At 35.9% G+C, this 15,636-nt stretch overlaps 1 protein-coding gene across 3 annotated transcripts in view; it reads right to left on the reverse strand.

Moving 5' to 3' along the window:
* LOC149528917 (phosphoglucosamine mutase family protein) overlaps positions 1 to 10,462 on the reverse strand; it is a 138,227-nt gene extending 127,765 nt beyond the window's left edge. The window contains exon 1 of one of the 3 annotated variants that reach the window (XM_089811360.1): positions 10,420 to 10,462. Coding sequence is in view for 2 of the 3 variants with exons in the window: in XM_089811359.1 (XP_089667485.1) it covers positions 10,257 to 10,263 (7 nt within the window). In the remaining variant the exon portion in view is untranslated. Of the gene's footprint in view, positions 1 to 10,256 lie in introns of all 3 variants that reach the window. The other 2 variants (XM_089811359.1, XM_089811361.1) reach the window with 2 other exon arrangements.
* Positions 10,463 to 15,636: the final 5,174 nt, after the last annotated feature.

Here is a 15,636-nt window from a genome sequence, read left to right on the forward strand (position 1 = left end):
AACTTTCTTAAGCGTGGTCTCAATTTTGCTTGCACCCCTATGGCCATCCCTCATGTCAATTTTTTGATTGAGATTGAGCATGCCATTAGTGGCCTACCTACGGATGTCGTCGAAGAAATTAGGCAAGACTGTGCGGTGGCCCTGAGGCATGCCAAGCTTCCCAAGCGCAATATCCCCAATTCTGAGATGCGCGCCTTCCATGACTTAATTCGCAGTAATAACATTGTTATTACCAAAGCGGACAAAGGTAATGCCACTGTTGTGATGAACAGGCAGGACTACGTGTCTAAAGTTCTGGACTTACTCTCAGATCCGAATAGCTACAAGATCCTTTCTCGCAACCCTTGCTCTTTGATCCTTTCGAGAGTCAAGTCCAGTTTGGCCAAGTCCTCGTTTGATGAGTCAACAAAGAAAAAACTGTTGCCTTCTAAAGAGGTGACCCCTCGCATCTATGGGGTTCCAAAAATTCACAAACGTGGCATCCCTTTAAGACCAATTGTGGATACCATTGGCTCTCCCACATACTTGTTGGCCTCCCACCTTGCCAAGATCATCTCGCCTCTGCTAGGAAAGTCTGACTCTTTCATCAAAGACTCCAACCATTTTGTCCAATTCATTCAGGACACCAAGTTGGAACCTAGCGATATCTTAGTTAGTTTTGATGTGGTTTCCCTCTTCACCAAGGTCCCCATTCTTGACTCCATCAATCTTGTCAAACGCAAGGTCGGGGATGAGATCGCAGAGTTGGTTGAGCTTTGTCTAAGATCCACCTTCTTCTCTTTCCAAAATGTCTTCTATGAACAAGTCGATGGAGTAGCCATGGGCTCGCCCCTCTCCCCAGTCATCGCCAACCTCTTCATGGAGTATTTTGAGGAGATGGCTATCCAGTCCTTCCCCCTCAAACCCAAATGGTGGAAACGATACGTTGATGACACTAATGTTTGTTGGCCGCATGGGCTTGAGAACCTTGAACTATTTCACTCTCACATCAACAGTTTGGTCACCAACATTTCCTTCACCAAAGAGCTCGAATCGGACCATCAGTTGCCTTTCCTAGATGTCCTTCTTATCCGAAAGGCAGATGGGTCATTCGGTCGCAAGGTTCACCGAAAAACCACCCACACTGACTTGTACTTGCACGCATCCTCCCACCATCACCCCAGCCAAAAGGTTGGCATCCTTAAGACCCTCGCCCTCAGAGCTTTCAGAATCTGTGATGATGACAACTTGCATGAAGAGCTCACTCATCTTCGTCAAGTATTCATGTTAAATGGATATTCTCACAGGCAGATCTCTAAGGCTATCAACCGAGCCAAGTCCTTCTTTCTTTCTAGGTGTACCCTCAGTCCTCCGCCCAACCAGCCTCCCCGGTTTGCCACCCTTCCTTTTGTTGATGGCATCTCTCAGAAGTTGGCCAAGATCTTATCTAAAAAGGGTCTTCATACTGCTTTCAAACCCCTTTCGCAGTTACGTCATCGGATTCCTCCCCTCAAGGACACCAAAGACTCTTTCCTCGACTCGGGAGTCTACAAGATTGAGTGCTCTTGTGGGGCCCCTTACATAGGGGAAACAGGCCGTTCTTTTCGTACCAGAATTCGGGAGCATGGTGCAGATATCAGACATGATAGAACCCATAAATCTGCCCTGGCTGAACATTCTGCGGCCACCAAGCATCACATTTGTCTGGAGGCTGCCAAAATTCTTTCCAAGGAGGATAACTTCTTCAAAAGAAAACTTAAGGAAGCTATTGAAATTAACTATCATCCCATCAACCTCAATCGAGATGATGGATGGTCCATCAGCTTGTCGTGGCAACCTCTCCTGGGCTCGCTTAAGACTCAGCATCACCCCTGATGCTTCTCGAGCTATCCTGCCCCCCCGGGTTTGTCCCCTAGCCTTCCCCTGTCACTCCCTCATTTTGGCCCGTCCGGTTTATGGGGGAGCCCCCCCCCCCCCCCCCTCCTTACGTCTCCAGTCTCCTGACCCCACCTTGTGGTCTCCGAGCTCCTCATATTCTCTGTGTTCTTTTCTCAGGTTGCTTCCTGTTGTCTCTCTTTTTGCATTCCGTCTTAGTCGTCTGTGTCGCTCTAACCCTAGAGCTCTTTCCCGTGCCGGTGGTTTCAGCCTTGGGTCTGCCATCTTGATGTTTTGTTTCTTATTATTTTCCTCATTTATTCATTCATGTTTTACTTTTTATCTCCTTGTACTTATCTTCTTTAATCTGGGTTGGTTCCAGTGTTATTGTTGTTTCACACTTGGCTTATTTACGCATTTTCTTTCAGTAGCATGTGTGGTTTTTAGGTTCGATCTACTTACTTAGTTTTTTGCTCCTGAGTTTTTTATCGTGTGTATAGCTTCTTTATTTTGGTATCAGGGCCTTTCTTATATTTCTCCTCTTGTTCTTTCTCTTGGGGGTTACAAATATTTTTTTGGCTTGTTCGATTTTTTAGATTTAGTTGTATATAAGTTCTTAATTTTTTGCGCTTGCTTTTATTTATTAATTTTTGTCCTTTTATTTATTCAAGTTAGGGTTTGAGCCTTCTTTTTTATTTATTTAATTCTTAATTTTTTGTAAGTCCTAATTTTTGTATTTTCAACCTCTTATAGTTTTTTATTTTTTTTCGCAATCGTGTGCTTCCTCCCTTTCTCACGCTGATCCTTAATTTTTTAATTTTTTATTTATCTTCTTATTTTTTATTTTTTAAGTTTTATTGAGTTTTTTATTTTTATCATTTCTTAATGCATATTCAAAATTCCTTTACACATATGCTCATTCTCTGCATTTTTTCATATGAGTGGTTATTCTGTACCGGTTCTCTTGGTGGTTATGTCTTTATTTGTTGGGTCCCCTTGGTTTGTGTGCCCTTCCCCCCCCCCTCTCCTTTTAGGACTTCTTGTGATGTCCTGGTCTGCTCATCCCATATTCTGATGTTCTCTTGTCCTGATGATGGATCATGTAGTATGATCCGAAACGTTGATGCTAAAAAAACTCACACAATCTAATCCAGAAACATTTCTCACATACTAATGGATTGTGGAAATCTGATTATGTTAATTGATATCAATCTAGTGGTATAGAGCACTATTATTTGTTTGGATTGAATGTTGATGCTTCTTGTATGGGGGAGTATCTATGATGAACAGAGTCATCAAGGACTCTTGGTACTTGGTATAGAACAGTGTCTTTAGACACTAGAGCTGGTTGAAGACTTTGAGCAGTTGATTGACATAATGATACCTTTGTCATTGATGTCAATGGGGGAGAATTGTACATGAAAAACATCTTCGAATCGTATGTGGGAGATGTATGTATGGGGGAGGATTGTTCATGGTTAGATTGGGGAGAAGTATGAACAACTAATTCACATCCATGTAAGAACAAAAAAGCACAGATGGAGAGTCGTTCTTGTGAGTTTCAGATTTGATTGATGAAGAGAATTTGAAAAGAAGAAAGCAAGAGCAGCAGCAGAGTTTGAATTGGTATTCTTGGAACTTAGATGTTTTTCATCTATGTTGCCATTAATGCCAAAGGGGGAGATTGTTAGCATGAATGTTGATGGTATTCCTTTGGGGGAGTATCCTAAGCATTGGAGAAATCGTTAGCATGATTGACATGTTGCATTCCTAACTGTGTTTGTCAGTGATGTCAACATAGTATTGTTTCAGTAAATACTGGCAGAGTAGCAAACAGAGAACGAGGTCGTACAGACTGTGTATTGATGATGAGATGAAGTGTAGTTGAGGATATGTTCTACATTGTGTCCTGATGAAGTGGATAAGTGTGCATCCACAGAGTTGAAGACGTGTGAGAGTTATTTAAGAATATTAGAGGACAATGTGTAAATAGAGTACCTAAGAAGTGGATGTTTGGATTGTATCTCTTAACAGGGATAGAATCGTGATGAGCAAACTTAGACAAAGACAGTAGACAGACTGATGATGAGGTCAACGAGCGTACAAGGTCAGAGGTTGCATGAGTGAAAATTTGTATTTACCATGAGCTGACAGTGTTTTGTAATTGTGAAAAGATGTAAAGAATTGTAATATCTTAATAAGGACCCTATTATAATTAATTGGGAAAGCCTCAGGGCCAACTCAAGGAATTAGTTTGAGGATATAGTATTAAGGAAGGTTATTTTCCTTGTGATAAAGTGTGCATTCCATTGTATGTGAGCAAGTGATATACGAAATTGGTTAATGCGTGTAAGTGATCCAAGGGATTATTGTACGCAAAGCTGTAATGTTCCCATTTTTAGCAGGTTCCTGCAGTTGGCCAGATCAGTTCACCATCGCAACCCTCATGAGTTGACAATGGGATTTGAGGGTCTCAGTTGTGTGGTTATAGGCTTTCCAGTGGCCTATGTTATGTTTGGCTCCGTTTGAGGGACTTATTATTTATAGTAAGTCAATCTATTGGTTCCGATAAGCTCTGTTGAGTTAGAGGAGTTGGAGGATGCTCTTAGTTTTTATTTCGAGCTTCTGATTTGAGATCCAAGAATCTTGGAGGGAGCATCTATTTATAGTAAGTCACCCCGTCAGGTTCATTTGTCATCTCTCATCATCAGGATCACTTTAGATTTGTCAAATTTTGATTTTGATGCTTCGTCAGTTGTTTTCACAAGACAGGTGAATTATTATTATTATTCATCTAAATATGTTGAGGTTGATATTTATGTTGGTGTTTTTTGTTGGTCGCTTCAATATCATAGCTCGTTGGAACCGAACAAAAAGTTTTAAATCGTGGGAACAAGAAACAATGGCCTTACATGTCAAAATATTAAGTTATGGTGTAAAAGATCATTTTCGGAGCCAAAAGCAATTAATAAAGTAGTTTATAATGACACTTTATTATATTTTAATGTTGTGTGTGGGAAGCTTCTTAAGTGAAAGTTCATTTCAGAAACTTTGTGCCATATGGAGATTATAAATATGAGCCCATTTGATGAGTAAAGCATCCGATTAAATATATTTTTCTCTTGTTGTCTTTGTGACACTTTTGAAGTTTTGAAATTGTGTGCCCTTGCTGAAGTATAAGGGTTTGGGATCTACAGCAGAAGTATTGTAAATTCAATTCTGTGTTTTCATTCTGAGGATTGCATTTGCAGTTGTGTTGAGGTATACAATTGTCTTTTTCTCCTATTGTATTAACTATTGCTAAGGAGAAGTTTAATTTTTTTTGCTATTGGAGATTGTTTTGGAATTTGTGAAGGCATTCACTGGGAATTGTTATATCAAATTGTGTGCTAGTTAATTTGGAGTTGGTTGGGCACCGTTTATATCTGTTGTCGCGCATTAGTTTCTATCTGCACTTTGGGAGCAACATATCTGCAATTGCATTTGTTTGTTGGAAAATTCTTTTGCTGCTGCTAGTCTTCATTTCAGAGGGTTTTCAAAACATGTCTGCATGTAAGTTCATAGATTGTAACTTCTAATTTTTCTGGGTATTGTTGATTTAGATAATATGGAATATTCTATCAATTGGGTTGTTGATATTTTCTGAAAATATTTAGTATCTAAATTGGTATTAAAATCTGTAATTTTCAGCTGCATATTCTCTATGCAATTTCCAAATATTTGAGTTCAAATTATTATTGCAATATCTTCTATTTTGTTGTTATTTTGTTGTATCTAAAATTGCAAAACATCAAAAATAAAAAAAGGAATGAGTTCTTCATCACAAATTGTTTGAGAGCCAGCAAGGCTCATTACAGTGATATCAAAGCTTGCTTGCAAAGTGTTTGACGCGATGTCAAACAACTGAATTATAAAAGAATTTGGTGTTTGTTGAAGTTATAACCAGTGTGGGTTATTATAGAAGCTAATGATTTGGTATTGAGATCAGACGAGGTTTGGTCCGGTCAAGAGGACAGAGAAGGAGTTGAAGTTATTCCATTACTATTATTCTGCAAGGAATAACACAGAGAACAGTTGGACAGTGAGTTCAGTGGTGTTGCCCATGAAGTTGTTTGGACAGTGGGTCCTTCTACCTTCTACAACTCTTAACAGGGTTGGCACAACTCCTAACAAGGTTGGAATCTCCTAGCAGAGATTCAAATTCTCCTAACAGGAACAGAGATTCAAATTCTCCTAAAAGGGACTGATATGTACTAAATGTATTTCATTGGCTCCTAACAAAGTCCATACTCTTACAAGGAATATTTATATTAGTACATCATTTTATGAGTACCATCCCCATCGGTGTTTTCCCTCTAATCAAGAGTTTCCCTGGTTAACATATCTGGTATTATTGTGTATGTGTATCTTCTTATGGTTGCTAGTTATATTGTTCACATGGTTCAAGATTAATAAGGGTTGATAAATGTTTTGATAGTTGGATAACTGATTCAACCCCCCCCCCCCCGCCTCAATTATCTTGGTGGATTTTACTTTCTAACAGTAGTTTAGTTGGATGGAAGTCATTGTAGATGTTCACTTGAATGACTCGACAACTCCGAGCCACTAGCCTCTTGCCGATGGTGAGAGTGCCTTGCATGTGAGCCGATGAAAATACTTTACTTCTATTGATGTTCAATTTTTGGTTTGCATCCAGATGATGGGATTAGAGAGAGGATGTTGATGTGAAATAAATTTTTGTATTCCTTAGAAGCTTGCACTAGGTGGATGGAGTCGCTGGCGAGATTGCAACTAGTAGAGTCCAAGTTCATCCATGATTTCTTGCATTCATAGTAGAAGTAGAAGTAGAAATGGAGGTTAGAAACTTAAGTTGAAGTTGAGTGGTAAATTGGGAAGTTATACCTTATATTTTCTTGCACATTGTGTAGCCAAATCTTTAGAAGTGCAAGAGTTAATGTCCATTGAATGAATAGCATAAGTCCCTTTGTGATAACCAGCAGATCACATCACAAAACTGAGTGAAGTCCACAATTAAGAAAGAACCTTGAAGTAATTTCATGATCTTACTTTGCAAGCTTAGCATGAGAGATGACTATTATATCAAGAGAGGATTGAGTGTTTGGTGTTTCTCTTCGAAACATTAATATTTGATTCTGCATGTTGTCGTGGAACAAAACTCACATCAACAGGTGGCACACTTTTCTTCAGTATAAAAGTAAATAACAAAGCACAATGGAAAGCATTGCTAGCTGGGTTTAGAGATGCACTCGAGTCTCATGGAACTGAAGACACTTCATGTTGAAGGTGACTAGGGTGGCAATCAAAATTGGAGGCTGAAAAATTTAAGTAGGAAAAGTATTAGAGCCAAACCTCAGCTTTAACTCTGTACCAAACTATCTTGCAAATATGGGAGTTGTTCAAGAGCCAATTATGACTATACATGGTCAAATACAAATTTCATGGTCTGATCTAGAACTGCATTTACTTTTTAAACCTCTTTGAGATTGTAACTGGGGATTTTATTCGGAATATATAACAATATTTTCTAGTTAGAAGTCAACATTAAACTTAATGTCTACACTAGAAATAAAGAATACGGAAAGAACCACTTGAGGTGGAATGTTATTTCTTAGAAGTGACATCCATAGTTTATCTTCAATATATTTTGTAGGTTTCTTTCTGAGAATTAAAGACCATGATACATAACCTCAATATAAAGGTAATCTGACCTGATAGTAAGTTGACATGGATGAGTTTTAATTGGTTAAACAGATGGTAGCAATCTGATTGATAGCACCAGGATCATATGGTAGCCATATTGACTCAATGTGAAGAATGGTAGCAGAGGGTTCATTGTGTAGGGTAGGATAGGGTTAAAGCTGCTGTGGTGTATTCTATAAGATTTTTTGCATCTGGACGCAGATTAGGGAAGGCTAAAAAGATCGAGTGTCTGAAGGGGAGGACCCATGCCTATAAAGACAGGAAAGCAGCAGAAACATAGTCTCTAGTAAGAAGATGACAATGATTTTTTTTGAATTTGTTGAAAAGGAGATTAAGAGAACTAAGTTGTGGTATTGGTTGGTCAGCATTTGGGAGATGGTGAAGGCCATGAAGGGTAGAGAAATCTACTTCAATTGTTTATTGGAGCACCGGAACAAAGAAGCAACAAATGTGTCTGCAGTGGGCAGTAATGAAATTGATAAAGGTGTGACGAGTAACCTTCCAACCAACACTTTTCCACCCATTTTGGATTGCTGTAATAAAGATGATTTGGATGATGTTGTTGAAGTTTCCCCTACTGGTGATGGGGAACTGATAATTGTGTAGTTTGCCTCAAACCCTGATGGTATTGTGTCTCCTTTTTTTGTCTGTTTTCTGGGGTAGGGTTAATTTAAAACCATGGGGTTTGGAGGTTTTAGAAGGTACAATATGAAATTTAAGGCTGGTCTGGTTGAGTTTATATGGGCTGTACCAAGCGTATATGTATAATATTAATGGAATATCGCAGTTACTGGTTATTGTGGATCAATGTCTCATCAGTTTTTTGTAGAGAGAACTAGTCGGTTGATGGCCACCAACATCCAGGGATTTATTCCTTTGTATTATAGCTTGGGGATCCCAAACAAGCTTATTATAATATATATATATATATAAAGATAATCTGTAAAACAGACTGCTAAATGTACTTTTATGCCTGTGAAGCATTACCATCCAACTAATTCGAGAAGCTTGAGAAACTGAAGAGTGACAATAGACTTGAAGTTGACACTTGCAGAAAAGCTTAATGAAAACTTAGCAAAGATTGATTCTGCTCATTTTCCCAGAGAATATAGTCAAACTTGGGAGGGATCCACCACCAGCAAATAGCACCCTGACCATAGTGTTGTTACTGCTTTATCTCTTGTATGTGTCATATATTTTATAATTTGTCTATCTCACGAAGTTCAACATATAAATCTGCATTAGCAGCTACAGTAATAATGCCAGATACAAACACTATGCCTGACAAACTCAATATCAAAACCATTCTGGCATTATTCATATCCCGCCATGTGATTACATTCAAAATATTGCCACGACCAAATCTAACTAATCAGCCATTTTAATCCATGCCAAACGATGAGATCTACTTTAACATACATTGCCTCATATCGTATCAATGGAAGAAGCTAAAATTTCAACTAATTGGAATCCCAGGGTCAAAGAAAACAGGCATGATTGAGGAAGACGCTACATCCATCTTCGGGTGGAATATATCCAACGGACGAGGCCAGGCAAGTCCTGGGTCATTTTACTAACAAAGAAACACCCCTTGGCTCTGTCAACTGCAACTACTCTGAGCTTTACATTGCAAATCGAATTCACAAATCAAATATATGGGGAAAAAGTCTCATTACAAGTGTATCATCGACAGATATTTCGAGTAAATTAATACTTGTTCGGGAGAATCAACTGCAACTTTCTAAACTTTAATTTAGTTCTGTAATTATGATCTCATTGTCCACTGGGTATGAGTGACTAGAGTTGTTCCTTCCCAATTCAGCGCATTGTTTACAGAGATTTCGTGTGAAATACCCTGCGTGTGTGGGAAATTGCATGCAAATCAGATAACTCTATTAATTCATCATAATGATTTGCAAACCTGGTGTGAGTCAGTAAGAGGTATGATAACCAATTACCCTGAAAAAAACCCAGACTCGCATCCCACCAGGGAATTACAAGACCAAGCTCTCAATCGTAAGTCGATAAAACATACATAATAAAGCCAACTAAAAACCTGTATCTGTTCTGCACTGGAGAATGGAACTCTAATATGCGCCCGCAGTCAGCCTGGGACTGGAGATTTCCAAATATGCGAATCAAAGAAATTAATCATCTCATAACAGGATCATTATCCTTGCAGAATTAATTAAAATGGCCTTCGCTGGAGAAAGAAATCAGTTGTGTACCATAAATATAACAAAGAAAATATAATGTTTTCGTCTGTAATATTTCCAAGTACGATTAAATCTATTAAAGAAAAGCAGGACTCTATATGACAAGTACCGATCGAAAATTCAAAATATATTTTTATCACAAAACTTGCCATATAAAATCAATCTAATAAGCTAATCCAATATAATGTATGACGATTTATTATATTTATGCAATTTCAAATCGTAATATGTAAGAAACGGACACTGTAAAATAAATACAGCTACGTTGAATGAAAAATAGCCGTTTTAACTGCCATTTTCAATGTCTGTAAGACAAGAATGTAAACGCAAAATAGATTTTGAACTCATCGCTTCAATACGAATGATAAGCAGTAAGATGCAAGTTAAAATTAAGCTGATTGGACGTGTATAAAATGGAGGATTGTTGTATCAATATCAGAAAAAATAGATCACAAAATCACTTACCGGCCATTACTGCAAATTTAAGATCTACTAATCGGGGTTTTTTTTCTTTTCGAAGGCTGAAAATACAAAGCTCTCTTGGGGATTTCAATAAAAAGAGTGCAGATAAAACGAAATAGAATATAAAAGTGCAGAAAATTTGGAGATAATAGATAATATTATGTACAAGTGCGAGACAATTCTGAAAACTTGGCAGGCTAGATTCTCTCAATGTGACTTTTGGGGCTCCCGATTGCCCAAATTTAGTTAGATAGTTAGATGAGCATTTCATTTATTTTTCATTTTCTACCAAACCGTCATTTAACAGATTAAAAATACACTTTCAAGAAAATTAATTTTACAATAGTTTTAACTTACGTTATTTTTATTATAATCATTAATGAATTTAGTTAGTTGTCAATATTTAAATAATTCAAAATTAATATATTTTTATTTTTGATAATAAAGTTCATATTTGATAAATTGTATTTAAATATATAATATTTATTAATCGATTTAAAAGATTTTAGTAAATATTATGTTATTTAAATTAAAAATTATTAATAATCTAATTTGTTCATATAAGTTTATATTTTTAAAATAATTTTATTATAAAACATTTTTGTTGCAAGCACAAAAGCATGCAAGCATGTAACTCTAGTTTTATATTTGTGAAAAAATATTAATATTAAAAGTGAAAGATGTTAGTTTTCAAAATTATTGTTTTACATTGTTAAAAATTATTATTACCCTCAAAGCTAATAGTTCATCTCAAGAAAGTGAATTAAGGCTTCATATAAACTTAGGAGTGGGGTTCTATAAAGGAGCTTTGGGATATATTTTTAAAGAGTGGAAAGTCTCATGAAGTCTAATAAGAATTGTTACAAGATTTTATTTTATTTTTCTAATTTAGGGTTGGAGATTTGAGTAGGTGGTGGGCTACAAATTGTCACACTAGTTTAGGGCATTTTTCCCATGACTTGTCACCCATTTGAAGTTTTTCAATGTGTCAATTTATTTTTGTATTTTTTTTTTTTTTTTACTCATGTGAGCTCAATATCCTAAATAACAAAATTCATGAGACCACCAATTGAAACTATTAAGGCCAAACCGCACTATGAAATTCATGGAACCACTTATTATAAAAATAATCCTAAAAAAATCAATAACATCTTAAAGGAAAATTCATAAGGCTATTTAGTCTTCCCTACTCCTTGAGCTCTGCTATGCCTGGGACAATATTCTCATGGGTATCCTTATTAAGGTTTTAAACCAATTAAAATGCAATAGAGTTGCAACAATCTAGTGTATAATTGACACCTATATTTGTCACAGGGTAAAGACAAATTGATAACATTAAGTATCTTATAAAACTAGTAAAACACCTCGTGTGGGTGTCACCTATAAATGGTATCAATATCATAATCATCAAAGATAGTTGCAAATTCATTAATACATAATGGCAAGATACAGACATGCATGTCATAATTCTTTGATGCTTCGATTGTTTAGATTTGCTTTAAAAAATTGTCTTTGGTTTGTAATGTTGAATCATTAACAACTTGCATGAGTTATAATGTCATTTTTTGGACCAAAATTATTTTATTTAAAATAATCTCCAAAAAAATAAGTCATGAATAGATATTATTCTCAATGAAAATTGTTTGATCTCTCACCAATATGGATCAATGTGAATTCTATTGGGCAATATGATGACAGAGATATGATAATTGATATTTTGAAGACAAGGAGGTTTATTTTGTATTAATGGTGATAGGCTATAGAGTATATCACTCAAGTTGTACAAATAATGTGACCAATAGTGTTATGCATGTTGCATATCAGATTGTTAAAGATGATGTGGTCCATGATATGTGTAAAATGATTAGAAGTCAACTCTTAGTGAACATGGAGAGAATAAATAAAGAGAGAGAGCACTCAGTCAAGTATAGTACCCTATTGGTATGTGTATTTTTCTACATCCATAATTTCTTTCTTGATAGAGGTAAAGTTATGTGGTCAAAGGAAAAATTGGTAATGACTCAAATAGGTAAATTCATAAAGGAATTGGATGAAATCTTTAACTATGTTATGTGGGGTTATTTCAAGGATTTCCAAACTAAGATGCACAAATGAGAAATAATTTCATCTAGCGAAGTGGAAAAGTACAAAGATGATATTTGTTTACTAGTAGACACAAATACATCATTGTTTAGTAGTTCAACCTAGAACGCATTTGATTCCACATATGGGATATGAAATAGAGAGCAATTTTATAAGTTAGCATGGAAATGAATTATTGTCCAAAGCTCTTGATAAGAAGGCAAAGAGGTTTGGTACATGTGAAGAAGCCTTTATTGATATCCGTAAGGAACTAAAGAAATCGGCCATCGAAAGGAAAGCAATGAGAATATTGGCCAATCTAGAACTAAAGTCTAATGGTAATGAAGTGTGCATGTCTGGTATTGTAACAATAGAAATCGATCCATCAACAAATATTCCCTCAACTTATAGAAGGGTGAAAAGTAAACAAAGAAAACCAACAACAAAGGAAACCAAAACAAAGAGTGAACCTGCAAAGAAGAATGAAATGCGCACAAGGAAGAGGAAATATACAAATGGAAAGCATGATCAAGATGAATCTACAGAGGATGAAGCAGAAAGAAAAAAATTAGATAGGGAAGCTAATAAAGTTATAAAGAGAGGAATGAAAAAGAAGGCCCCTGCTATTGATGATATTGTAAAAGGTATTATGGAAATCGATAGACTAGCTTCAATTGGTGAAAGATAAAACCTAGGGAGTGATGAAGATAAGAAGAAAATTGAAGATGCAATTGTGCATCATCTCAAGAAATTTAGTAGAACACCTTTGGAGATACATTCTTATATTCTTGATGAACTATATGAGTTGATAGATTCCAGATGAACTAAAACCTTGCAATTAGATATGGGAATAATGGTGAAAGCACTAATGTAAGTGCAACCTAGCATAAGAATTAAATATGCTAAGAAAGAGGTAGAAGCTCATAGAAAGTGGTTTGGAAAAAATAATAGATCAATAAGAGTTATGATTAATGACACAAAGAATCTACACAATGAGACCGTTGCTACATGGGAGAAGTTACTGAAGATACAAAAGGATGCAACACAAGAAGTGGCAGAACATACTACATCTAATGCACCTATTGAGGTAGATGACACTTTTAATACATAAGAAAAAATTGGGGATGTTGTTCTTGATATCGCTAAAAAACTACAGAACATTGAGGAACAAATGTTGAGTTCCCAAAAACTGGTGAAGTTGAGGTTGAGATACTATATATAACTAGTTAGAATGATTCCCCCTCACATTCTTCTATGAGACAAATAGAGGAATTGACCCTTGAGAAGGAAGAGAAAGTCTTAGGAAGTTAGATAACATTAAGTCATAAAAAGATAGGAGGAGGAAATAGAAGAAGAAGGTCTAGTTGCCACACTGGTGGACATAACCAAATTTAAGTTTTAAGGAGCTAATGACATACTCAGAGAAATTAAAGAAGAAGGCTAAAAATATGAGATCCAAGAAGAAGAAGGCAATAGTTTTGAGTCAAGCTAGAAATATTCTAGCTGAGTTAGTACTCAAAGTAGCATATCATGAAGGAGATCCAATTATCAATCAAATGAATACTTTGATCAAGGAAATTTTTTATCAAATCCCTGACTTGAAGACTCCATTAATGAACATTGTAGAAGAGAATTTGGACAAAAAGATGATAGGAAAATTGATGGACAAGGTTACTACAAGATCATGACAAATTGACAGATTTGGTTAAGAATACCAAGTCAATAATGATTGAGGTAGGTTATTTGGATCAAAAAAGAGGTGACACTTAAAAGGAGTCAGAGAACCTAAGTGGTCAACTTAATTCTATGTCAAGCTTAGCCACTACTTATAATGGATAGGTAAAGAAATTTTTACACAAGATGAAGTAGTAACAACATAAATAGGATAGTATAATGCTTAATGTAATTAAGTTGCAGTCCTATCTATCCCCTACACTAGAGATCATGTAGAAGAATGTAAAGAAGGTAGAAGGTATCCATGTCTTACTAGACATTATTTCTCTAGATAATATGGAAGAGGTAGCATCCAGCTTATATAAGAAAATTATAACTTTAATCCATATGTACAAGTCATGGGAGACATCCTTAGAGTCAAAAGAGACACATTTCAAGATCATTTTTGATAGGATGTAAGTAGATTTATCTCATTGAACATACTTTTAGTTTTGTACCTTTAGAATTGTTGTCAAAGGAGGAGTTTGTGAAGCTTAGGCGGAAAATATGGATCATAAGGGAGTATATGGAGATAAGACTAAATGTTTCTATACAAGAGGATATAAGTAAGTAGAAAGGGGGAGAATTGTTGATATGGAAAGAGTATGATTTTAAGGAGATAACATGTGTTTACTACCAATACCAAAGGGGGAGGTTGTTGGCATTATGATTCAGAGATTAGTGGTAATGATAAGGAATTACATGTTTGGTTCTCATTGATGACAACCAAGTTAGAACAATCGAGTACTATGACCAATGAAGTCAAGACACAATAAATAAGAAGGATTCATGATTAGTAATGCAAGAAATCAACTAAGTCCAAAATATCAGTAGATAGTGAGGAAAACACTTTGGTCATGATCAAAGTTATGTAGTGTGGTCATGAGTATAACATCAACATGGTTATCTCTCAATACAATTATAATCGCAACTCAATTGGTTGGTCGACAAGAGAATTTGGGGTTTCACAATTGTTAAGACATATAAGAAAACTTAAGGTCTTATAGACTATTAGAAGGTTTCAAATTGATGAGCGATATAGTAAATGTGATCATATTTGGTGATGTGATGATGAAGATTGGAGGTTATGGTATGATGAGTTGGCATTTTTAAGATCATTGGAAAAAGGTATAAGGCAATGTTTAGGCAATGCATTGGAGGAGTCAAAACATATTTGACTACCTTGGAAATAGATAGGAAAATCTTATTGTAGGCCAACATGGTCAGGAAAAATGAATTCAAACATCAGGACATGTGAATTACTTTAAGGTATTTGTGTAGTATGATTAGAAAATTTCAATGAGTGGCAAGGATTAAGAGGGAAAAGTCTTGTCTCCAACAAAACTAATCTTAAGGAGGTATCTAATGAGAAAAGAAGTGTAAATTTGAATTGCTAAGGTTGTGATCAAGGTATTCAGCAGAGGAGCAGTGAGTAATTAGAGAGAGTGCAAAGAGAAGATTGGATTTGATAGGCAACCAGTGCCACATCCAAATCAATGGCCTTGTTGTTCTATAATAGTTGTAATAGGAAAATACTTTAATTAGGTGAACTTGAATATGTTCTTATTGTAAATCCCTTAACTAGTTG

This window comes from Cupressus sempervirens, chromosome 11 (genome assembly GCF_028749045.1).
Source record: "Cupressus sempervirens isolate cs-2001-9-10 chromosome 11, ASM2874904v1, whole genome shotgun sequence".
Lineage (NCBI taxonomy): Eukaryota > Viridiplantae > Streptophyta > Pinopsida > Cupressales > Cupressaceae > Cupressus > Cupressus sempervirens.